Source organism: Mastomys coucha, unplaced genomic scaffold (assembly GCF_008632895.1).
Source record: "Mastomys coucha isolate ucsf_1 unplaced genomic scaffold, UCSF_Mcou_1 pScaffold22, whole genome shotgun sequence".
Lineage (NCBI taxonomy): Eukaryota > Metazoa > Chordata > Mammalia > Rodentia > Muridae > Mastomys > Mastomys coucha.
In genome coordinates, this window is record NW_022196905.1 from 234072633 (window position 1) to 234096960 (window position 24328).

The following is a 24328-nucleotide window of genomic DNA, read 5'->3' on the forward strand; positions in this document are numbered from 1 at the left end:
TTTCATCTTTATTCCCTTAACAGCAGAGTATAGCAACTATTTTTGTGACAAGAAAGTCTTCTAGAACTAGATGTGTTATGGGCAATCCAGAGCTGATTTAAATTGTGTGAGAGGAGAATCATGGGTTCTGGGCAAATAGAATGCCATCTTAAAGAGGTGGGCTCTGTCTGGCTGGGCGGTGGTGGCGCATGCCTTTAATCCCAGCACTTGGGAGGCAGAGGCAGGTGGATTTCTGAGTTCGAGGCCAGTCTGGTCTACAGAGTGAGTTCCAGGACAGCCAGGGCTACACAGAGAAACCCTGTCTCGAAAAACAAAAAAACAAAAAACAAAAAACAAAACAAAAAAAAAAAACAAAAGAAAAAAAAAGAGGTGGGCTCTGATACTTATAAAAGGCTCTGTAGCCAGAGGCAGGAGGGTGAATATATTCTAGATGCTTCTAGACCGCTATAAGCCGCTTTAGACTAGCTTTCCCTGAGGACTGCAGAGTCCTGGGTTCTGTGAGATACTGGCTGTTCCCTCTATGCACTTCACTGGTTCCTCATCCTGGGCTTTCCTATCATCCCAGCCTTTACTCTGATCTCACATACCTCCTGTGGCACCCAGGAATTCATGTTGGCTCATTTTTCCCTGCTGTCTCTTGGCTTGTGGGCCCCATCCCTCCCACACTCCTATCTCCTGAGCCCCCAACATCCAGAGAGCACACAGCACACCCTACCATTATCTGCCTCATCCTTCTTGTCAGATTTTGTTTTTAACAGAACCGCCTCCCTCCTTCCCTGGTGTAATTACCTTCCCACTTGCTTTTCAGCCCTCTCCCTGAAGGAGCTTGGTGAAGGGATCCATCATCAGTGAACAGCCCTCCCCTCTTCTGCCAGCAGTCCCCTTCCTAAGGGATTTCTGGAGTGGCTGCACTCCCTCCCTTGGCTTTTGTCATTCCCCCAGGCCTTGGAAGAATCAGTGGGTCTCAGTACATAGCTAAGGCTGGCCTTGGGTGCGAGATCCTCCTATCCCACCCTCCTGAATGCTGGAAGTACCTGCAGTGTTATGTGGGTGTGTTCTGAGCTGTATGCCCCTCATTTGTGAAGACAGGTTGTTCATCTGGCCAGTGTGTGTTTAGGAGCCTACTCTAGTCCAGCCTTTGTGTGGCCATCACGGTCCGTAGAATCCAGAGGCAGGATAGGTAGTAATCAATCAAAGATGCCACTGACAGTTTCACATTGACAGTTTCACATTGGTTGAGAGAGTAAAGTGGGTCGTGCTGCTGGCCTTGACAACACCTAGTATGCGCAGGCCAGGGCACTGAACAGGCCTCCACCCTGCCCTAGGCATGACAGTCATGGTGCTTCTTGGCTCCTTCATCATCCTCTTCCCTCGTGTGTAATGATCTAACACCTGAACTCAGGCAGAGATCCCAGTGCTTTCTGCCTGTGGTGCAGCCCTGAGTCTCCCTGTTAACCTAGGGATAGAAATCCTTGTAACCTGTGAGTAACATCTGATACTGTGAATGTAGACTGGGGATCAGAAGACCAGCCTGCTCCGTGTAGAGCCCTGGGGCTAACTTGTCCTGCTTTGTTTGCTCTCCTTAGGACAACCCTGATGCCTTCCTCTCAGTTGTGGACACAGACTGGAAGGTAGGTTGGGGTTCAGCCTCTCAAATATGGGATCCATATCTGTCTGGGCCTCTCTCCCACTGGGCTGGGTCCTAGAGGAGAGTAACAACCTATCTGTGTGTCCTAGTCTCTGATGTGAGAGCACACCTCATGGCCTGATGACCCCTACGGCTCACAGCAGCTCCCCCAGCCCAGTGAAGGGGTTACACCCTCTGAACAGGACAGCTGGGAAGGAAGCAGAGGCCTCCGGCAATGAGTGTGCAGAAGGGAGCAAGGGATGCTGTCATCTGAATCAGCATTTTCCTCCCGGGAAAGCTAGGTTGACTGTGAAATAACTCTTGTTTCCATAGCAGCTGTTGCCTGGACAACCATGTCCCGGTTAGTTTGATGCCAAAGGTACCATGAAAATGGAACTCGCTCTTTGTTTTTATTCCTTCACATGATGATTTTGCTCACTTGGCCAGCTATGTCCCCCCACCCCCCGAGGCCCCCAGGAACGGTTTATTTCCTGGTACCCGAATATGTCTAACAGCAAGCATAGGGAGAGGGAAATGGGGTTATTGGGTTCCCAGACATCACTGGCCACCCAAATAGGACAAACCCCCTCCTCCCTGCTGGATGGAAGTCACCTCCAGGCCACATCCTTTTCTCTACTTGACCTCTATTTGGATCAGTCTCCATGGAACAGCCTTGTAGTCTGGATGCAGGAGGTGGTGCTCCCTGATGGCTCCTCCCCCCAAAGTACTTAGCCAGCACGAATGAGGATCTGGGCCTCTGTGTTGCTCTCTTGGTCATGTGCCTCTTCAAGGACATGACTGGAAGCTCTAGGCAGAGCCTAGGCCCATGCCCACACCCCCTGGATCACAGCTGAAAGGAAAGTGTAGGATTCAGCAGCAGGGGGTTAATGGGAGCCCCTGAGGAGGATTGGAAGTATGTGGCTGGGAGGCAGACCAGCCTATTCAGAAGGGACACCCAGAAACCAGAGCAGGCCCTGTCCTGGGGGTCTCTGTTCTGTGTTCCAAGTGAGAGTGGGGGGTGAGGGCAAGGAGGGTGAGTAGATAAGCCTTGGGCAACTAGGGCAACTGTGGATGGTGGGACCCTGGTTCTCAAGACCCCTTTCTTGGTGAAAGGCAGCATTTCTAAAGGAATCCTCCTGTCAGCCTGGGAACATTACATAGAGGCTGGTTTTGTTTGGTTTTCCTTTTTACAGAAAAGCAGCCACAAAAGATGGCTGTTACCTGGGCCACAGCCAGGGAACCACCTTCATCCCCATCTTCACAGTGGCAGGCAGTATCACTGTCTCTGGCCTTACAAGGTCAGCCGCAGGTGAAAGAAGCAAGACAGAGAAACCAGGAAATACAGGAGGCCAAAGTCTAGGTCCCGGGGGTGTCCACCCCACCCCCGCCACCCTGCTCCCAGACGGCCCATCCTGTACGATGAAGCAGGTGGCTCGGAGTGTTTGTGAGGGGACAGTGTCCAAGGCTCCAGTCCTCAGACACCCTCGGTGACTGTGACGAGGCACGTGACAAGCCACGGCACACAGTCATAGTAGACCACCTGATGTGGATCCTGGTGCTGTGGCTTCCAGCTGTGAGGTAGGGCAGCCTGCCACATGTCTGAAGAGAAGTCGGGGTGCTCAGCGAGATAATGCACTCCGGTGGGGTCTAGCATGTGGTCATCCTAACACCAGTGTCTGCTCCCTTAGCGGTCATGCCGTGGGTCTGGAATGCTAACATGGATGTAAGCCCCACTTCTCTCACCTGAATGAGAATGAACTCTCACTCCTGGGCCTAGGTTCCCGTGTCTCAGAAGCAGAGAATAAAAACCTTTCCCCAGGACTCTGCAGACAGCCACTGGGCAGGCCTAGCCTCAGCTCTGAGGCTTTGTAGCCAGCGAGCCGAGCAGAAACAGGTCGTGTGGCCAGTGTTGAGCCAGGGAAGGGGAAACCCCTCAGTAGGTAGTCAGGGAGTGGGCGTGGATTGGTTAGGGACCACAGGGAATGGGAGTTGGTGGCAGGACCTTTCTATTCCCTTGAGAAACTCATGGGAGGTCTTTGGGGACAGAGCAGGACCGGAGGGTCACGGACACATTATTTCATGACTCCGTTTGGGGGTGCATGGCACAGAGAAAGCTGGTGGTACCCAAGACAGAAGCTGCTACTAGGCCTAGTGTACAGGACTAACTACTGCAAGTCAGGTCACATGACCACTGCAAAGCAGGTCAGCAGGCACCTGGGTGGGGAGCTGGCCACCTTCCCATGGGACCCACCAAGGTACAGGGTGGTAAGGACCAGCAGTACAGTCCTCCACCAAGAAGACAATGGAGGCACAGACACCCAGCTCTCACCATGTTCCTGTCACCCGTGTCCTCTTAGCCCTGGGGCCGCCTCCTCTGTCACCTCCCTGGCCTGTTCCCTTTCCTCAGCTCCCTTTGGCTTCCTGCTCCTCTGTGTGCCCTCTTGTGTGCCTCAGACCTACTTATCACCTGGCGCCTCGCTGCCCAGGTAGATACATCATGCAGCCTGGGGGATCTTCTCCAGAGAATTCGGAGCTGCACTCCATACTGACTGGCTCCAGAACACAGGGCTGGTTGAGTTGGAGTGTGTGGAAGGCATGCAAGCTTGTCAGCTTCCCTCCTTCCCTCCTACAGGAGTGTGAGGTCAGGGAGGGCCCTGACCTCCTGTTCTCTGCTCCTCTGCTCCTGCAGTATGCCCAGCTATCCGGACCCATATACTCCACTTTCAGGGCTGTGTGTCAGCCCTGGGCATCCATATAAGCAGGGTGGGTGATGCTCAAGGGGAGAGACAGTCCAGTAGCTGTCCTCAAGGACAGTTAAGTGACTTAGGCTGGCATCTTGCTGGGATGGGCGGGCTTGGGAGTCGGGTCCTCCAGATACTGGGGCTAGGGCCCTCCCAAGACATTGCTGCTTCCAGAGGACTAGAGCCAAGTGCTGGGGCATGTCTGTGTGCCCTGTTTCTCCGATCTATCCCTGCATTGATATACATATAGGTGAGAGAAGCACCTCTGTATGCTTGATGCAGGGGTACCTGTGTGGTCCTAGCTGCTGCTTCCCCCTTGAGCGGCAGGGGCTGGGAACCGTCAGGATGCTGTGTGACTCGGGCGGGAGGGGCTGAAGTGAGGATGAAGGAGTACCTCAGAAGCCAATTGGAGCCAGGTCTGTCTCCTAACAGCCAATGTGGGAGCGAGGGCTCCGCGTGAGCAAGTCGCTGCGCAGAAACCTCGCAGGGAGGAGGGACCAGCCTGGGCAGGGCCAGGATCTGTGTATAAAATCACTGGAGCTCTGCCCCACCACAGAGCTGAAGTCTCCCACCCAGGCTGCCCCCTCCCTCTAGACAGAGTGACTTGGGCTTTTATTTGCCCACTCTGGTTCGGCAAATTCCCTTCCTCTGCAAGATGCCGGAGTGCTGGGATGGGGTGAGTGAGGGTCCAGGGGTGCTAAGGGATGGACAGGGAGGTTGGGGCATCCTTGTGACCTTACAGAGGACAGGGTGTCCTCCTGCTCTGTGTGGTGACAGGTCTGCCGGGATGCTGCCTTCCTGGTCTTTTCAGGCCTTGGGTGGAGGGCCGGATAAGATGGTTGGTATCTGGGAAATGCAGTGAGCGCACTGACCTCTTTGCTGGCCCGCGTTCTCTGCCTCACACGGAACGCTGGTGTCTGCCTAGTTGCCTGGGGTCACTTCAGGTTGGTGTGTCCTCTGTGAGCCCCTGGCGTGTTCCTAGCAGCTGGCAGGGTTGTGCCTGCAGGGTCTGGCTGCGGGAGATCGTCTTGACACCAGCTAGCTACAGCAGAGTGTCGTGTCTTCGTAAGGAGCTGCTTGTGTGTCCCCGGTGCTCTGCAGTGCCGAGCTGAAGGGTGGGAGTCCCGGTCTTCAGAAGAGTTGAGGAAAGGCTGTGTTGCTCTCTTTAACAGGGTGGGGAAGATAAGGCTAGAGCACTGAGCTGGCAGGGCGTGGGGCCCCAGGATACCTCCTCTTGCCATGGGGGAGGAGCAACAGCTACCCAAGACCTGTGCTCTTCCTCAAGGAGGGAGCCGCGAGGGCAGATTTGCCCTGCCTGCATCCCAGGCTCCACATCACTCATCCATACTTTCCTTGTCTGGTCCTAGTCTGCCCTTCCCCTCCCTTGCAGACCTTGTCTCCCGGGTGATCCAGGAAGCTGCTGAATACAAATCATACCACAGCCGCCAACACCAAAGCCTTGTTCTGACCCTCTTCTCCCAGCCCTCAAGGTCACTGCTGAGGAGAGAGACTGAAAGGGGATGTCCAAGCCCCCTCCTTTGCTGCCTGCCGCAATGCATCCCTCTAGCGCCCACCTGGGGGGCGGGGCTATGACGTCACCAGGAGCCAATGGGAGCACTTTACCCTGGGAATGGAGGGGCTGACGGTCTGCTGGGCTGTGGCCCTTGAGGCATGTTCCCTCTGTAGTCAGCACCCTGAGGGCTAGGGATGCTAGGCTTCTGTCTGGCAAGCCAGATCTGAGTTCTCAGCCCAGGGTTGGGGAGGAGGAGGTGTTAGGGAAGTTGCTGAAACATTCAGTCAAGGTCACTAGGCCTCGGGACAAAAAATTTGGTTGTCATTTCTCCCTTAGCGCTCCATGACCTTACCAAAGCTAGTGCTTCTCCATCAGGGAAGTGAACCTTACTTGGCCAGTGCTCTGACTGATGGTATCTGACCAGGGGTAAGGACTTGGGCATCCATGTCAGGGTTGGGAAGGGGCTGCAGACCGCTTGGCAGCATGTGGTGCTTTTACACTGTGCACCTCACGCCTCATCCCTTTCTCTGAGCTAAGTGAACAGTGAAGAGACCATAACAGGGACCCCAGAGGAGAAAAGCAGCCGGCTGGGGTGGGGGCAGCCTGCTTAAGAGGTAGATCCTTTGGGTGGATCTGAGCCTCCCCCCTCAGAAAATGCTTCCATTGGTGCAGAGCCAAGGCTCAAGCTGGCATCTCAGCAATCCTGGGTGCGACCTTGGGCGTGTCTCTTAGCCTTTGTGGGCCTGCTTCTTCCTGTAGAGCCAACTGGAGAGGGCCTGGGGTCCTTTCAGGAATAAATGAGGTGGCATGTGTCAGACACCAGTGAACAGGAAGCTTTTCTTGGCCAAATGGGTCCTGAAGGAGAACGGGCCTGGGAGGCTGCATTGGGCCTGGGCCTGACTGAAGACCACAAGAAGATACTTCCAGGAGAATGTGAATCCCAGAGTGTAGCCCACTGTCATGGGAGCCATCTCCACTTTATCATTTCCTTCTGGGAACACGGTGTGAACACAGCACCTGTCATCCCGCATGCACAAAGCCTCTGTGCGAAGCGGGCTTTCTTGAAGCTAGTGCCCGTGCCTGCAGAATGGAGTCTGGGTTCCCTCTCTCTTGAGTGGCAGATAAGGAAGCTTGGCGCACAGTCGGTTCTCAGTCATTTGCTGCGTCTCTCCTGCTGGCTACTGCAACCCCGGCTCCAGCTCTAGGCCGCTGGCGATGACACCAGCACCCCTGTGGTAGGGGAAGGGTATATTCACCCCTGACCAAGCTGTTAGAGTTTCCTGATTGACTGCCCAGGAATGACCTGTTTGCAAAGAAACCAATCCACAGGGTATCCCCTAAAGGTTCTGGGGTACCAGGCGCAGCAGCCCTTCCTCTGGGCCTTGTCTATATACCACAGCTCCCACAAAGCCCCTATGAGGATTTGAGAAGTTGCCTGCCCCGCTCAAAGTCACACAGAACCAGGGTCCTCTGCAGGACTAGACCTGAGTAACAAAGTCAAGTGCACGGGCTTAGGACCTGGGCGTAGGGAGTGCAGAAGACCTTGGGGCAGGCATGGCTACCCCGGCCTGCCTGAGGGAGGCTGTGGAGATTTGCACGGGAGGGCAGGGAACTTGAGAGAGCAGCAGTAGGTGAGGAGCACGGTATGGCTGACACGGAAGTATTTGCTGTGGTTTCTAGGTGACATGGCAGAAGCCATTCTGCAGGAAGGAAGCACACCTTGTAGGTTGGTAGTGGGGGTAGGATCTGGGCTGTGATGGCAGAGCTCTCCTAGGAGGACTCTGTGAAATGGAGAAAACTGGCCTCCTGGGACTCTGGTGGCAGGCAGGATGCAGAGCAGGAGCTAGGCAGTGGCAGGTGGGTTTTTAGAGAGAGTCAGGACTTTGTCCCTGTGCTGAATACCTCTGAGAGTGAGGTGAGGCTCCATTCACTTGTCCTCTGTGGGGGTGACTGAAGGTGATATAACAGAGACACCTTGGCTAGGGGCTCCACCACTTCATTCTCCAAGAACCAGTGTCCAGTGGCCTCTGTCCCCCACAGGAACATGACATTGAGACGCCTTATGGCCTTCTGCATGTGGTGATCCGGGGCTCTCCCAAAGGGAACCGCCCAGCCATCCTCACCTACCATGATGTGGGTCTCAATCGTAAGTGCAGTTGTGTCCACCTGCCTGTTCCTGCCTTGAATTCCAGTAGCATCGAGGGCTCCTCCCCTCCATATACAGTCCTGAAGATCTCAGTTCCCACTTCCCTCTGTGACTTAGCCTACTGGCCCATCCAGCCTGCCTTACCTGACTGCCAGCCCACAGGACCCCTGGCATCCTTGGTGCCTGTCCTCTATTTTTGACCTCTAAGAGGTGTGTCTTTGCAGACAAGCTGTGCTTCAACACCTTCTTCAACTTCGAGGACATGCAGGAGATCACCAAACACTTTGTGGTGTGCCATGTGGATGCCCCTGGGCAGCAGGTGGGAGCGTCACAGTTCCCTCAGGGGTAGGTGTCCCCAGAGTCTTGACTCACTACAGCCCCATTCCCTCACTGTACCAAGGTCCTGAATGTCTCCTCTGCCTACAGGTACCAGTTCCCCTCCATGGAGCAGCTGGCTGCCATGCTCCCAAGTGTGGTACAGCACTTTGGGTAAGTCCCTCCTAGTTGCCAGCTCTGGGCTGCGGGATGGAGGGGCCCATACCACTGCTCTTAGTTAGCCTGACTTCAGCTGAGGGCTGGGGGTGGTGGGTAAGATGTGCTCTGGCTGAGTTTCATGGGAAATGACATCACAGCCCTAGAGTGACCAGCTCTGCTCTACCACAGGTTCAAGTACGTGATTGGCATTGGAGTGGGAGCCGGAGCCTATGTGCTGGCCAAGTTTGCAGTGAGTTTTCCACCCTCGGAACCCCAGGCCAGGCCTAGAGGGTGACCCCTGGGCCACAAGGGCTTTCTCTGCTCTTCCTTCTCCTCCCCCTCTTCTCTCTTCCCTTTTGCTGAGAGAAGCCCTTTCATTCCTTCTTTTTCCCTCCAAGGAAATTAACTTAGAAAGACATGGGGGTGGGGGAGTGGAGTTGCTAGGGACGTGACTTATGATAGTGTTGGCCTTGCATGGGTGGTGAGGCTCTGGGTCCCATCCCTAGCACTACACAAAAAATATTTAAAGTAGATGGATTGGCAAATGGTTCAACAAGTAAGCCACGTGAGCCGGCGGGCGACCTGAGCTCGGTCCCTGAAGCCCACATGGAGGAGGAGAGGGACTCCAGAACTGTCCATGAGTTATGACATGCCTCCTGCACTAATCATAAATGAATATTAGAATAAACAGAAAAGGCAGTTCCTTCTCCGTGCATTGCTTCAGAAAACTGCTCACTACCAAAGCCAGAAATCTTGTTTTTTTAAGATTCGTTTGTTTGCTTGTTTAAAGTATATGGGTACACTGTGGCTGTACTGATGGTTGTGAGCCATCATGTGGTTGTTGGGAATAAAGGTTGCTCACTCCAGCCTAAAGATTTATTTATTATTATATATAAGTATACTGTAGCTGTCTTCAGACACACCAAAAGAGGGCGTCAGATCTCATTACGGATGGTTGTGAGCCACCATGTGGTTGCTGGGATTTGAACTCAGGACCTTCAGAAGAGCAGTCAGTGCTCTTAACTGCTGAGCCACCTCTCCAGCCCACCCCAAAGCCAGAATTCTGTTAGTGACAAAATGTAAGTGGCCACACTGTCCACCAACAGAGGTTGTCCCCAGTGGATGCAGCGCTGTATGTACACAAATGGTCTTTTAACCACACACTACACTCACATTCCGGTTCTGAGGTTTGAAGAGAAACCACATTTCAGAAATAACAGGTTAGGCAGGGAGGCCTTCATCTCTAAAACCAGAAACCTGGCCGGAGCAAGCGGGGCCGGCAGAGGTCCTGAGTTCAATTCCCAGCAGCCACACACATGATAGCTCATGGCTATCATGAGTACAGCTACAGTGTACTCATACCCATAAAATAAATAAAATAAATCTTTAAAAAACCCAGAAACTGTTTAATGTTTCAACATTTATTGTTGAGAAAGAAGAATTCCCACCTTTAGTTTCTGTTCCCATGCAGTCATTTTGTTAGCTGTAGACTACTCCAGCCTCTGCAGACCTTGAGGCATGTGTATGTCTCCTGTGTGTGTGTGTGTGCATATCCTGTTCTGCACACAGGCTGACAGTTGAGCAGAACACACAGGTCTCTGTCCCAGGCAGCATAGGCTGGCTTGGAAAGGATAGTTTCTTGCCCTCTGCCACGGGAGCTTCTACAACTATAAAAAGCAGGGAAGGGAACAGCCATTTTAAGATGGGGCTGGCAAGCTGGCTCAGCAGGTGGAGGAGCTTGCCACCAAGCCTGACAACCTGAATTTGATCTCCTGAACCCATGTGGTGGAAGGAGAGGACCAATTTCCACTGGAGTTTTGCTTTCTTACACCACACATACACACACACACACACACACACACACACACACACACACTTAACAAGATTTAAAGATGTTCATTACTTAGTTTGCAACACCTTCAAAAACAAAATAATAGAAAGGATCATGGATTCATGAATGAGCATTTGGCTGGGACATGTAATAGGGCTCTGGGCCCCACCCCCAGAGCCAGACGCACACAAGCAAATGCACACACATGTGTTAGGGTAAAAAGCTGCTGTAATCATGGACTCCACCTAAAACAATTAAGTTTTAGGGGTGGGCAGAGAGGAAGATCAGCAAGGCTCCTGGCATGTGATGTCCTATACATAGCAAGCTACACAGTCAGTCCATTGGTGATAGCCTGAAGATCTTACCATGCAAAAGTTACACAGCCTGATTTGCTTTTCTCCTCACCCTGCAGCTCATCTTCCCTGACTTGGTGGAGGGGCTGGTGTTGATGAACATTGACCCCAATGGCAAAGGCTGGATTGACTGGGCTGCCACCAAGGTAAGCACCAAGCCCTCATGGCCTGACCCTGTTAGCAGTGAGCCGAGCTTCACTCTGGCTTTCCGTCCCTCCTGCAGCTCTCTGGCTTGACCAGCACTTTACCGGATACTGTACTCTCCCATCTCTTCAGCCAGGTAAGAGGGGGCTCAGACTGCATGTGGGGTGTCCTCAGGAGTGGGCTCAGCCAGCACAGGCAGGCGGGCGACTGCTGACTGCTGCAGGTCAGTCAGGGCTGGGTCACAGTGCCCCTCTGAGGTAGCCTGCAGGAAGCCCCTCTACTCCTGAGGCACCTCCTCTGCCTCCCAGACCACTCCTGCCGGGAGTTGGGACCAGGTTCCTCCCACATGCCCTCTTAGAGCCCTTTGCCCCTGCCCTTCTGCCCGTGTGTGCCCCCTCCCACCCTCTCATGTCCAGGAGGAGCTGGTGAACAACACGGAGCTGGTACAGAGCTACCGGCAACAGATCTCAAACGTGGTGAACCAGGCCAACCTGCAACTCTTCTGGAACATGTACAACAGGTGCGGGTGTCCCCATTCCTCACGGGAGGGTGCAGGGCGGACGGCAGCATCCCTCAGCCTGTAGATGAGCTGGTTTTGAAGTCTGAGAGGGTAGGTTCTTAGCAAGGGTGTGGCTTCCTTGGAGCTGAGGGGGCACAGGGCCAGGGACTCTGGTCACTGGTTCTTGCTTGTCTCCTTTGCTGGATGGAGAAGGTCGGCAGTGCCCTTGATCCCCACTGCAGGACTGGGTGCTCAGTCAGTCTTGTACAATGGAAGGTCAGATGAGGCTGCAGGGTCCCCACAGTGCTTTGTGGAAGCCTTTGGAAACTCTTCTGCAAGGGTAGTCCACCCTGCTGTCTCTTTGCTTTTGCAAACTTTTAGTGAGGAAGTTTCTGCTGGAAAACTGCAGCGAGGGAGAGACCCAGGTGCCATATTTAGTAAGGTTTGTCATGTGTGTGGTACCAGAGCAGTGGTGTGCAGGATGGAAATGCCACATCCCGGGCACAGTCTGGGGGTTCTGAAGGGAATCAAGATAGGGAGAATCCAGATGGCCTTGTGTGTGCAGAGCCAGTTCAGGACTCGATGGTTTACCAGTTGGCAGTGTTGGGATCCAGCCCTGGGATGCCCACTTTACCTTTGCCCTCCTCCACAGCCGCAGAGACCTTGACATTAACCGGCCTGGGACGGTGCCCAATGCCAAGACACTCCGGTGAGTGACTCCTGCCTGCCCTCCAGCTAGTCCCCTGCCTTTGCCCCAAACCCAGGCCAGATGACCCTTCTCCTCTGTCTCCTAGCTGCCCAGTGATGCTGGTAGTCGGAGATAATGCACCTGCTGAGGATGGGGTGGTGAGTGCGACTGTCCTGACCAGGAGGGGGGCGGGGAGGTGAGAGCCCGGCAGGGCCTGACCGCGCCCATCATGCAGGTGAAGAGGCCTGGAGAGTGGATGGAGCTAAGGCTAGAGCCAGGCTGCCTACTGATCTCTCCCCTCTCCCCTGCACTTCTAGTTTAGAGCCCAAGGTCCACTTCTTCCTCAAGTGGACCCGTAAGTAACTTCTGGACACCTTGGAGCCACCCAGGCACTCACTGTGGGGCAGTGTGTGTCACCACTTCCATTGGAGCCCTGGCAGCAGGCAGCCTCAGGGTGGGGGCCTCTGAGCCCAGGGGTGCTCGGAAGATGAAGGCTGTGTGGGCAGAGTGTAGGTTGCACCAGCCATCTTAATCCAGGCAGGGTCACCAGTGTTGCCTCCTGTCCCTTAGCATCTGGACCCCACTGTCCGCATGCTCTGGAGTGACCCTGGCCTTCTGCGTTAAACTCCTGTCCCACTTGCAGCTGTGACTGCAGTTCCAAGCCCCTCAGACTCAGGAAGCCCCAGCAGGAAAAAGCCTGGGAGGGGGAAGCCCTTGGGCCTGTACTTCCTTCCTCCCCTCCCTGCTCTGGGCACAGAACCTGCCTAAGCAGTGGAGTGGGGTTATTGCTGCAGCTGGCTCCTTGTCCCCAGGTTGAGTGTAACTCCAAACTGGACCCAACCACTACGACCTTCCTGAAGGTGAGACACTCTACCCCAACCCCTACCCCCACCCCATGCTCAACTGCAGGGAGGGGTCTGCTGGGCAGCATGGGGTCAGGAGCGGGTATTTGAACAGTTCAGTCTGTTGGGGTGTTGGGAGGGGGCGCCTCAGCTCACCCTGCTCTGTTCCTTTCAGATGGCAGATTCTGGCGGTCTACCTCAGGTGACACAGGTAAGGCTCTTGGGTCTGCTTTTGTGTCACCCAGGCTATTGGTGGGGGTCGGGGTAAGGGCCCCCATCTTCCCCACTAGTTCAAATCATGTTCTGTCCATCTGGTTGCAGCCAGGGAAGCTGACTGAGGCCTTCAAGTACTTCCTGCAAGGCATGGGCTACAGTAAGTACATCTCCACCCTCCCTGCCCCCCCGGGCAGGGGTAGGAACACGTTACCCGTGTGCTGGGGAGTCTGTGGGTGAGTGGATTCTTTGTCACCGGACCCTGGCCTCTGCATAAGGTGTGTGTCCTAGGCCCAGCCGGCTTCTCTGCCTGAGAGGAGCCTTAGGCATTATTCTGAGCCCAATGTGAGGGCCTGTTTGGGAAAGAACTCTTCCTCCAGCCCTGAGGGTCCAGTACCTGGGCTGGGTCCTGTTAGGGAAGCCTGTTTCAGATGAGTCACCCACACCCTATTGGGCTTAGTGTCCCTCAAAGGCCCTTTGTCACAGTAGAAGGTTAGCACTCAAGCCCGTGGAGTCTGGCACTAGAGAAAGGGGACCATCTGGGTATTAGCACATCCAGACTTGCTGAAGGGAGTCTGAGGCTCCTCCAGGAACAAGGGCCAAGCCAGCTTTCTGTCCCCCATCCTTCCTGGAACATTCCCTTGGCCTATGCCTGTGAGTACCACACACACACACACACACACACACACACACACACACACACACACACACACACACACACGATTCCAATGACTCCTGTGTGCCTCCCGGACCTCTGGTTCCCTTCTTTCCAACATACAACTGCCAGGAGGCAAACTGCTGTCCCTTACTTCTGTGCCCCTGACTAAGCTTGCGCCTCCTTGGGACAGCAAATAGGATATCCTTCCACACTGCCAGCCTCTCAGGGAGAAGAAGAGCAAAGAGAGGCACAGGCAGTCAGGGAGGACCAACCAGAATGCCATGCTGGGTGCCATGAGCTCTTAGAGACATTCTGTGAGGCCAGGAAGGAGCAAGAGTGTGTCCTTGGGCTTCAAGACAACTACTCCAGGCATCCAGGAGTCAGAGAGGCTTTGGGAGGTTGTGTGGGCCTCCTTGCTCTGGGAGAGTAAGGGGTAAGAGCACTAGCCTAGGATGTGGCCTCTGTGGGCCTAAGCCACAGCCTGGGCTGCAGAAGACAGGGAGTGAGGATCCCAAGACTACAGTCAGGCCTGCTGTGTGATGGGCTGCAGCAGCAGGCTTTCCCAGGATAGCCCTGCCCTGTTGGCCCTCTCTTGTCTGTCTCATCTCCATGCCCTCAGCCTGGCCCACTTTTCACCGTGTTCTGTGTCTCCTCCACCCTTGCCTTCTCTGGCTGTCTTCTCTCTCAGTTGCACACTTGAAGGACCGAAGGCTGAGTGGAGGAGCAGGTAGCCCATGGCCCCTCTGCTGATGCATGGACGCCCTGCCCTGCCCCTTCCCTGCTCCTCTGCAATGCTGCAGCCGCACTGTCTTGCTGTGGCGTAGAATCTCGTGTTCTGCTCAGCTGAAAGCCCCAGAGGATCCCTGCTCTTCTACAGACCCTGGTCTGATGAGGGCTCTGTCCCGTGTGGGACCTGATGCTGGCTGGTCTCGGAGCAGCCGTCTTGTTTCTAGGTTGCTGTGGGCTGTGGGGCTTCCAGAGCTTTGGGAGTTAGGAGCAGAACCGTGAACACAGCACTAGGTTCGCCTTGCAGACATGATATCTGCCCCATGCCTAGCCTCTAGGTGGACTGGACTTACCTGTAGCAGTAGAAGCAAGATTCAGGGCAGTCTGTGGCTGATTGTGTCTTCCACAGAAGTGATCCGTCCCCCTCACTCCCTGTTACTCTTTGGATACAGGTCTAGTTAGCCACACAGTGTCTCCCTATCCCAGCTCAGGGTGCCTATAAGTACCTGCTCTGCTCTGGCCACAGCTCTGGGTGGCTGCTGGGACCTAGGCTCCTGCTGGCTGCAGCCCATTGGCCTGCTCACCATTGCTGGCTGGCCCTGCATGCCTTGGCCTGGTATAGCCAGTGCCAGCGCCCTGGCTTGGGATAGGCCTCTGTGTGTGGCAAGACTGGGTTTCACTGGCTGCTTTGCTTGCATTGTCCTTTTCCCACCTGCTGGTACCCACCCTGCCTGTCCTCAGGACCCTCTCTTTTTGTCCACAGTGCCCTCAGCCAGCATGACCCGACTTGCGCGCTCACGAACCGCCTCCCTCACCAGTGCCAGTTCTGTGGATGGCAGCCGCCCTCAGCCCTGTGCCCACTCAGACAGCAGTGAGGGGATGGGCCAGGTCAACCACACCATGGAGGTGTCCTGCTGAAGCCCTCGTCCTGCCCAAGATGCCCGCTTACCTGCCCCCAGGTCCCACTGCCATCTCCGCACCGGCTCATCTTCCCTTTAGTTTATTTTTGTGAGAGTGAAGGGGAGGAATTGGGGTTACTTCTCTTGTATTTAAAAAAAATTGAGGGGATCCACCTTGGGACAGCACAGCACAACAGTCTTAGATGGTGTGAGGGCCTCGCCTTATATACTCCTGTCTCACTCAGCATGGTCGCTGGTTGGTACGGCCCCTCTCTGCCCAGCTGGGGTGTGGCCAGGATATAGGATACAGTACTGAAGAAAGCACAACACAGCCCCTGGAGCTGGCAGATGTGGGGTTTGAAGATGGTGGGTGCTGAGCCAAGGCTCTCATGTGAGTGAGAGTCAGACCAGTGGGGAGTCTTGGACCTCAGAGTGTCCCTTTCCTGTAACCATTGCATCAAGCACACCTATTCTAATAGTAGAGGTGACAGTCATAAGGATGGCAGCCACAAGAGGGAGCTCTAGACTGACAGGCATTTTCCTGGTGCTCTCTGGGCAGGACAGGTGATGTAAGGCCAGCCAGGCTGAAGAATATTGAGAACCCTGACATGGGGGCAGGAACCCCCATACTCTGCCAGCACAGGGCCATGTCCCACCCTGAGGCAAAGGTCACCTGGTCTCCTGTCCCTGTTGGCAGAGGTAAAATGTTGGTTGCTTTGTATGCTGTGTGTGGCCCCTGAGAACTTCACGATCACCCCTTTGGGAGCTGGCAGGTACTTGTCCCAGATTTCACCAAGTGTTTGTCACAGTGCCCTGGTCAACTTGGATCAGTGTGTCACAGACGTTACTTGAGAAGTGAGCTTGTTAGAAAGATACAATGACCTCTGCTTGCTGGATGGGGCTGGAGCTTGCCTGGTCCTTGGGTGGCAGATGGGCCGTCCTCGAGGTGAACAAAGGCTCCAAGCCTCCTACAGCCCACAACTGTGTCCACCATCTCACGGAGTACTCTCACAGCCTGGCCATTGGTTTCATCCGCTGTCATCCCCAGAGATGAGAGAGAGCACTTAAGTGTGTATATGGGGGGGGGGGTGATGTATGTGATGTTGTGTGGGTGTTCTGAGGCAAGAGGACACTGACACCCATGTATCTGTGGCACATGCCGCCTCTTTCTGTATCTGTAAGCCATTTCTGGACTGCTCTGGAGTCCAGTGGAGTGTATCCTATCCCCGGTTCTGTTTGCTCACGTGCTTCCGTGAATACTGAATGTGACTGTTTAAAGCTGGTAGAATTAATCCCTTTCTGTAGATAGCACTTCAAGTATTGGATATCTTTTTGCTGTGTTCTTAAGATATCTATAAATACCTATACATTATATATATATATGTATATCAGGTCCTCCTGTATGTGGTTTCCCATTGATGATTGTCTTCTCTTTGGTCAAGATGAACTTTTAATGGAGTTCATTACTTTACTCTCTGTACAAAGTTAAGAGCCTAATTTTGTGTATTCTGGTGGCTGATAAGAGACTTTGAGATTACAAAATGCAAAACAAAAATCCTTGATATAGAAAGTTAACTGTGCAGAAAAACTAATAAAGAAATTAAGTGTATGTGTGTCGTGATTCCTATCACAGGGAAGGCTGCCTGGTTGCCTCGAGCCCAGATAGGTGGAGGCTAAGTAATTGTTTCTCTATCTGTCTCTATACCATCAGTGCCTGTTATACACATTTGGGTTGGGGGAGGGCTGAGCAGTGTGATTCTGTAGCCCAGGCTGGTCTCGAATGCTCCACGATCCTGCTGCAGTGTTGGGTGCTAGGATTCTGTAGGCTACCCTGCCTGACTTCTTTTTCCCTTCTGGGGTGCTAGAGATTGGGCCAGGGTGTTCACACATGATGGCCAAGGTTCTATCGATCCCGACACTATAACACTGTTTCACAGCTGAGCAGAGAGCTTAGCCAGTAAGACAGACTTCTTCAAAGAAAGGGCACACCACTTTTTATTTGCTTGGTTTTAGTTGCTTTGGGACATCCAGTAATCCCCGTCTCAGCCCCCCAAGTACTGGAATTAAACTCCCAAATTCTCCATGTTACCATTATTCAATTGATTACTTCCAATGTAACAGCTATTATTTTTTTTTAAAGTAAAATGCAAGGTTCTATCTTATGCAGAAGGTGAAAACAAGGGTTAATTAGCCTGCCTCCCTTCCCTCTCTTTCTCTCTCTGTCTTTCTCTCTGTCTCTGAGATGTGGAAACCCTTCAGGCCACTTCAAACCGAGGTGTAAATGGACTAATCAGTGAAAGTGAGTGAAATGATGTTTATCACTAACAAGTGGTCGGTCACTACCGCACAGCAGCAGCCCAGCCTCCATGGAGGATGAAACTTGTCCCTGCAGCCCGCTCTCGGGGACGCGCCCAGAACTAGGGTGGAGACAGCGCAGAACTGGCCGGTGCGCTCGCGCACCTAAACCGGAGCCATTTAGAAGGAACGCCCAGCTCCGCCCTGTCCGCCCGCGTCCTCACTGCCGCGCCGGAAGCGCCGTGAGGACGCGGCTGCTCGCAGCATGGCTGTCCCCGCTAAGCGCGTGCGGGTAAGTGGCGGGTCGCCCCTCGCCGCGCCCTGCTCCTCCCCGAGCGCTGCCCGCGCGCCCCTGCCGCTCCCCGCGGGGCCCAGCGGCGGCGAGCCCGAGGGCGACGCGGTGGCCGGCTTCCTGCGCTGGTGCACGCGAGTGGGACTGGAGCTGAGTCCTAAGGTGGCGGTGAGCCGGCAGGGCACGGTGGCCGGCTATGGCATGGTGGCGCGGGAGAGCGTGCAGCCCGGGGAGCTGCTGTTCGCGGTGCCGCGCTCCGCGCTTCTGTCTCCCCACACCTGTTCCATCAGCGGCCTGCTGGAGCGAGGTGGGTAAGGGGGCAGGAGACTGGCGCTGAGGCTGGCGAGGGAGTAGCGCTGGGACGTTCACCAGATGTCTTCCCTAGAGCGAGGCGCACTGCAGAGCCTGTCTGGGTGGGTGCCGCTGCTGCTGGCGCTGCTCCACGAGCTACAGGCCCCAGCCTCACCTTGGAGCCCCTACTTCGCGCTCTGGCCAGAGCTGGGGCGTTTGGAGCACCCCATGTTTTGGTGAGAACCGAGGGAAGGGACGTGAAGAACCTGTTTCAAAGTTACTTTGCTCTGGGGACTGGGCACCCTGCTGCACGAGCGCGGCAGGCTGTGAAGGGCCCTGGGTGGGCTGTCCTTGCAGGCCCGAGGAAGAGCGGCTGCGCCTCCTAAAGGGTACAGGTGTCCCCGAGGCCGTGGAGAAGGATTTGGTGAACATCCGTAGCGAATACGATTCCATCGTCCTGCCCTTCATGGAGGCTCACTCCGATCTCTTCAGCCCCACTGTTCGCTCCCTGGAACTCTATCGCCAGCTCGTGGCCATTGTGATGGCTTATAGGTCAGTGATTGAAGCCTAGAGGAGCAGACCCTCATCTTTGAGGGGGAAGGTGGGAAAGAACAGTGAACTCCAGGTCCCTCACCCAAGACTGGGCCTTAGCTGAGTTCTCTCTGCGGCAGCTTTCAAGAACCGCTGGAGGAAGACGATGATGAAAAGGAGCCCAACTCCCCCTTGATGGTGCCTGCTGCAGACATACTAAACCACATAGCCAATCATAATGCCAATCTAGAGTACTCTGCAGTGAGTGGACCCCCATCCCTGGTCAAGTCGGGTGCATTACAAGTCCAATCACTGGGCTCCAGTTTCCTTACTGTGAAAATGCGGTGAGATTAGCTACTCTCCTGTGTGCTTTTGGTATCCACTGAGATGGTGTGGACACACCCTAAGTCCACCACCTGCTCTGCCCCCCTCACCTCAGACCCTGTGGAGAGAGCATCATCAACAGTAGTTCAGTACTATTCAGGAGGTGGGACATTCATGGGCCAGAGGCATAGTTAGGAAGGCAGGCCCCACTTCAGTGTCGATTCTGTATGGAAAATTGTGCAGACAGACGTATATGTGATGTAAAAATTGGCAAATGATGTGAGCCTCATGGCTTAACACCTGTCATCTTAGGAGGCTGAGGCAGGCCCATAGCTTCCTTCTAGTCTATACACGTCAAACTTTGCTCTCCGTTGTAAGCCGGTGTGACTTTCACTTACTGTTTGCCTCCATTGCTATTTTGACACGAGGTTTAACTTGTTCTGTTTTTGAGACAAAGTCTTACTGTATATAGCCCTGGCTAGGCCAAGACTCAAGAGGTTACCTCCTGAGTTCTTGGTGTGAATCACCAGGCCTAGGCTTGTTTTTTTTTAAAGCTAGTGTAGGTAATTAGGCAGATACACCTAATATACCAAGCAGATAATAAACCAAAGTTAGCAGACAAATGGTCCGTGGCCTCAGCCCACAGTTCAGTAGGCTCTTCCAAGAGGGAAGTGGTCTTCATAGGCTGGTGACGGCTAAGGTGTGGTCCCAGCTTTATCCTTTTAACCCAGGATTATCTCCGGATGGTGGCTACTCAGCCCATTCTTGAAGGTCGTGAAATCTTCAACACATATGGACAAATGGCTAACTGGCAACTGATTCATATGTATGGTTTTGCTGAGCCCTATCCTAACAACACAGATGACACAGCTGACATTCAGATGGTGACAGTCCGAGATGCTGCACTGCAGGGTGCGTCTGCCCATCCCAGGTTGTGTGTACACCTCTTGACAGCAGTCGGCTTGCTGGAGTTCATGTCCGCTCTCTCCATCCATTACTTTATAGGAACAAAGAATGAAACTGAAAAGCTGCAATTGCATGAACGCTGGGATTTCTTGTGCAAACAGGAGATGGTAGGGGAAGAGGGAGCCTTTGTGATAGGCTGTGAGGAGGTGCTGACTGAAGAGGAGCTAGCCACCACACTTAAGGTACAGGGCTGACAGGGGATGGGGTGCTGGTTTAGAATGAAACAAAAGTCAAAGGGGACCTAACTTCCCTACAGTGGTATGGCTGTCTTGAAGCACATCCCAACGAAAGGGCCTGTGTTCCTTCTAGGTACTGTGCATGCCTGCTGAGGAATTCAGAGACTACAAAGAGCGGGCCGGATGGGGAGAGGAAGAGACTGAAGAGGACAGTCTGGCAATCACAAATATCCCCAAGCTCCCAGAATCCTGGAAACGGCTTCTTCGAGAGAGTGTTCTGTTAACCTTACAGACCTATGTCTCAGACTTAAAAACTGAGCAAGATTTACTCAGTAATAAGGAGGTCTATGCCAAGCTGAGCTGGCGTGAACAGCAAGCCTTACAGGTCCGCTACGGTCAGAAGATGATCTTAAATCGGTTGTTGGAACTCACAAGTTAATAAATAAGCAGGTTTCCTGAGAACTGTTCAGGCTCATGTTCTGTTGCTTTGGGACTTTTGCTAATAGGCAGTCAGAGTCAAAGGAGAAGAGCTAAAAGGTGAGCTTGGGCAGATGAAAGCTAGGGTTGCGTGTTGGCATTTTTGGATTGAGGCCAGTAGACTTAGGGACATGCTAATTTTACTAATGCTATCAGATTTTTTAGAACTTAATAAATATGGGCTGAGTTCAACTTTGAGAAGTATGACATACCTTACTGGACCGTCAGTCCTATCAGTGGCCTAAAGTCACCTCTCAAGAACAAATTATAAGTGGACCTGTTTCACATACTAACTCATACCAAAACAAAGCCCCCACACCTAAAGAAGTCTTTAAATACAGTTTAACCACACAGAGTTTTCTTGCTCTAACAGCTTCCTCCAGTTGACTCAGAAACAGTATACAAACAGTCGTTACTAGGGATGGTTGTAATATGCCAGTAAGGCAAGAGATGGGTAACTTGGGCTATACAGTAGCAAGACTCCCAAAGAATCAAGTAGTAATAGGAAAATCTGGTCATTAAGAAGTGACTATTGGGGCCGGGTGGTGGTGGTGCACACCTTTAATTCCAGCACTTGGGAGGCAGAGGCAGGCCGACTTCTGAGTTCAGGCCAGCCTGGTCTACAGAGTGAGTTCCAGGACAGCCAGTTACACAGAGAAACCCTGTCTCAAAGAAGAAGTGACTATTGGGCTGGAGGGATGGCTCAGTGATAAAGAGTACTGACTGCTCTTCCAGAGGCCCTGAGTTCAATTCTCAGTAACCACATAGTGGCTCACAAACCATCTATATTGGGATCTGATGCCCTCTTCTGGTGTGTCTGAAGACAACAACAATGTACTCACATATATAAAATCAATACATCTTTAAAAAAAGGGGAAAAAAGTGACTATTTCCCAGTCGACTGGCCTTTCCACTTTTATCACCAGCACTGGCTGCTGCTACTGAGAAAGGCACAGTGGACTCGTATGCATGTCATGACTTTAATGTTTTACGGTCTTCACACATACATGAAAGCTGATTAAGGCCCAGAAACTACAAAGGCTACAAAATATAACACGGGCCTAGCTGTTCACGGAACATTTACGATCCTGATCCTTAAAAAAAGCAGCAGCTGTAGTACTCTTTTGGACTTGTTATTTAACTAGGCTGTACAGCCCAAGCATGGTGATGCAGAATCCCAGACCAGAGATGTTTCCTCTTCCGGTATGCTCTCCCTTAGGACCACGAAGCAGGTCAACTACCTTTCCAAAGGCAAGCAGAACCCCCTGGGTCTATCTAGTCTACACTTTTAACTTTGTGGTTTTTAAGCTTCCCTAGCTACATTTTTAAAAAGTAGCATGAATTCAATGCTCTGCTATTCTTTGGAATGCCAAGGATGTCGGAAGACATGCTGCTATGCCCCAGACAAGAGCATGCCATCAACTGCCTGTTACAAGGTAGTATACATGCATACTTAAGACACACTTTACACAAACCCAAGAAGTTCCAGACAAAAGTTTTCTCTTTCATATATTTACACAAGTTCAAAATGATATTCACAGCATCTTCTAAATTTTGGCCAAGAGTCAAAAAAAAAAAAAAATGCATTTAAACTTTGGAACTTGCCCACAGACAGGAGATTGACCCCAGCAGTTGGTGGGGTAGACCCCCAAGAACCAAAGGGCTAGGAAAGTCAGGAGGAGCTGAAACGATTCTTCAGTTTATGAACTTGGTTCATCGGGACCAAGGCTGATGCCTCTGAAAGGGATATACACAGTTCATCTAACTGGCACCGGTCCCCTCCATCACTTGCTGAGCCTGCTTCTGTCCCATGCAGCACTGTGCAACAGACTGAAATAACCTGGGAAGTGGAGACAAGCACAAATTAACTTCACAACAAACTTCAGGCCTAAAGATCTCTTAATCTGAATTAGCTATAACTACCCTTTAACTCACAGACTCAAATTAGATGCATTCTTTTCCCCTGCTTGGTAATTAACATTTTAACTCACTTTTCAATCTCTGGGGCACAGTGTACAAATTCATGGTTCCAGAACTTAAATGCTGGGTTTTTAATCAGCTCAATGAAGGTGATAAGAAGACCCCAAGGATGTGGCCTATTTACAATCAACCGTTCCAAGAGAACCCTAAAAAGGGTATAGAAGAGTTAGTTAATACATAAAAAAACAAATTCACAACTTATGCCTTCATTGCCCCTTTCCCTGAATCCACTTAGAATTTAGCATATGGAAATAGGTGAAATTTTCCCTACGTGGCAAGTGCTGGCTAGTACCAGTTCTTTGTTCTCATATGTTTTTTTGTTTTCTGGTGGCAAAGATTAAGGACCAAAGCCTTTGCTGCTGAAGCTTCGGGCATAATTACAAACAAAACAGTCCAGTGCCATCCAAGCATGCAGTAAGCACACTTCAGATGTAGGTATTTAGTCAAGTGAAAAGGTAAATTAGAAGTCTGTATGCACACCCCACTATATTGTACACTAATCTCTAATCCTATACAGTTTAAACAAAACAGTATGACCTTACTGCTTTCCCCTTCAAACCTTAAAAAAAATGAAGTACACAAAAATGTCAAGATTCTGGATAAAAAACGTTATTGCCACTGCTACTACCAAGAAACTAATGTTGCTTTTACTGTAAACTAATCCCCAGTATTTCAAAGCAAACTACTGTCAACATCAACTTGTTTTGTAATTCCTTAGACATGGTTTGGCATAGTAAGACAGACTGGATTCAGTGAAACTGGGAATGCATAGAACTCCATTCAGAATACAGAGGAGGCAGTAGTGGTGCACACCATTAATCCCAGCACTTCGGGAGGCAGAAGCAGTTGGATTGCCAGTTTAAACCAGTCTGGTCTACAAAGTGAATTTCAAGACAGTCAGGGCTACAAACAGAATACAGGAGAAAAGAGCCCCTTTAAAGCATCACGGCAATAAATCTCACTTACCTTGTGATCTGTTCCTGGATTGCCTCAGTGTTGGCCTCGGCAAAAAGATACAACATGGTGCAGCTGAAGTAGTGCGTGTGGCTGTTTGGGTAGCGCAGCTGGTTTGCAATTGCATTTAAGAAGAGATACCGGCCTAGAAATTAGGGAAACTAGATTTAGGGTTCACTCTAAAGGCCAGTATGAGTTTCTCTAGGCTTTGATTTCTTAAGGGGACTGATACCACCAGTCAGACACAATTAGCATGGTGGGCCTTGGGCAAGGATGGCATACAAATTGTAAAGTTATTCTAATTCTGTGATTGATACCCAACTTTTTTTTTTTTTTTTGCTTCTGTAGGTTTTATTTGCAATCCATATTATGAATCAGCAAAGTATTTACATTCTTTAATTTTTTTTTTTTACTGAAAATATTGAAGGACTACTGTTTTACATTCTACAGATTTCCTTTAAAGTTACACCAATGGAAAGCTAGTTCTGCACTGTCTCAACATCCAACTAGTTAAAACATCTTATTTCATGTAGTACTTGAAAAATTGCTGTGTACGCATGAAATAAACACAACGGAGGCAATCTCTTTCTGACAAAAACAGTCCTGACCTCAAAGCCCTTATAAGACTTTTGTCCCAATGATCCTTACACTTTGAAAAATACTTTGGTAGAATTGGAGAGAGGGTATC

At 52.0% G+C, this 24328-nt stretch overlaps 3 protein-coding genes across 12 annotated transcripts in view; 2 read left to right on the forward strand and 1 right to left on the reverse strand.

The window, feature by feature from the left end:
* Ndrg4 (NDRG family member 4) overlaps positions 1–16963 on the forward strand; it is a 38992-nt gene extending 22029 nt beyond the window's left edge. For 2 of the 3 annotated variants that reach the window (XM_031340981.1, XM_031340982.1), the window contains exons 3-16: positions 1587–1631; positions 7922–8027; positions 8252–8372; positions 8454–8516; positions 8691–8751; positions 10745–10831; positions 10909–10965; positions 11246–11349; positions 11981–12037; positions 12123–12174; positions 12829–12876; positions 13034–13069; positions 13180–13231; positions 15219–16963. In XM_031340981.1, coding sequence (XP_031196841.1) covers positions 1587–1631; positions 7922–8027; positions 8252–8372; positions 8454–8516; positions 8691–8751; positions 10745–10831; positions 10909–10965; positions 11246–11349; positions 11981–12037; positions 12123–12174; positions 12829–12876; positions 13034–13069; positions 13180–13231; positions 15219–15373 — 1044 coding nt within the window. In that variant the 3' untranslated portion in view covers positions 15374–16963. Of the gene's footprint in view, positions 1–1586; positions 1632–4897; positions 5045–7921; positions 8028–8251; positions 8373–8453; positions 8517–8690; positions 8752–10744; positions 10832–10908; positions 10966–11245; positions 11350–11980; positions 12038–12122; positions 12175–12828; positions 12877–13033; positions 13070–13179; positions 13232–15218 lie in introns of those variants that run through there. The other variant, XM_031340983.1, reaches the window with a different exon arrangement.
* Positions 16964–17886: 923 nt separating this feature from the next.
* Positions 17887–20691, forward strand: Setd6 (SET domain containing 6, protein lysine methyltransferase). 2 transcript variants are annotated; one of them, XM_031340984.1, is made up of 7 exons: positions 17887–18248; positions 18327–18468; positions 18590–18784; positions 18904–19024; positions 19819–19999; positions 20093–20235; positions 20363–20691. In XM_031340984.1, the coding sequence occupies exons 1-7, from the start codon at positions 17915–17917 to the stop codon at positions 20666–20668; spliced, it is 1422 nt and encodes a 473-aa protein (XP_031196844.1). In that variant the 5' UTR covers positions 17887–17914; the 3' UTR covers positions 20669–20691. The 2 variants fall into 2 exon arrangements, with proteins under 2 accessions (XP_031196844.1, XP_031196845.1); XM_031340985.1 differs by having other exon boundaries at positions 17900–17941; positions 18327–18784.
* Positions 20692–21672: 981 nt separating this feature from the next.
* Cnot1 (CCR4-NOT transcription complex subunit 1) overlaps positions 21673–24328 on the reverse strand; it is a 98044-nt gene continuing 95388 nt past the window's right edge. For all 7 annotated transcript variants that reach the window (XM_031340989.1, XM_031340991.1, XM_031340987.1 and 4 more), the window contains exons 47-49: positions 23653–23785; positions 22698–22832; positions 21673–22546 (exon numbers count right to left, since the gene is read on the reverse strand). In XM_031340989.1, coding sequence (XP_031196849.1) covers positions 22468–22546; positions 22698–22832; positions 23653–23785 — 347 coding nt within the window. In that variant the 3' untranslated portion in view covers positions 21673–22467. The remainder of the gene's footprint in view (positions 22547–22697; positions 22833–23652; positions 23786–24328) is intronic.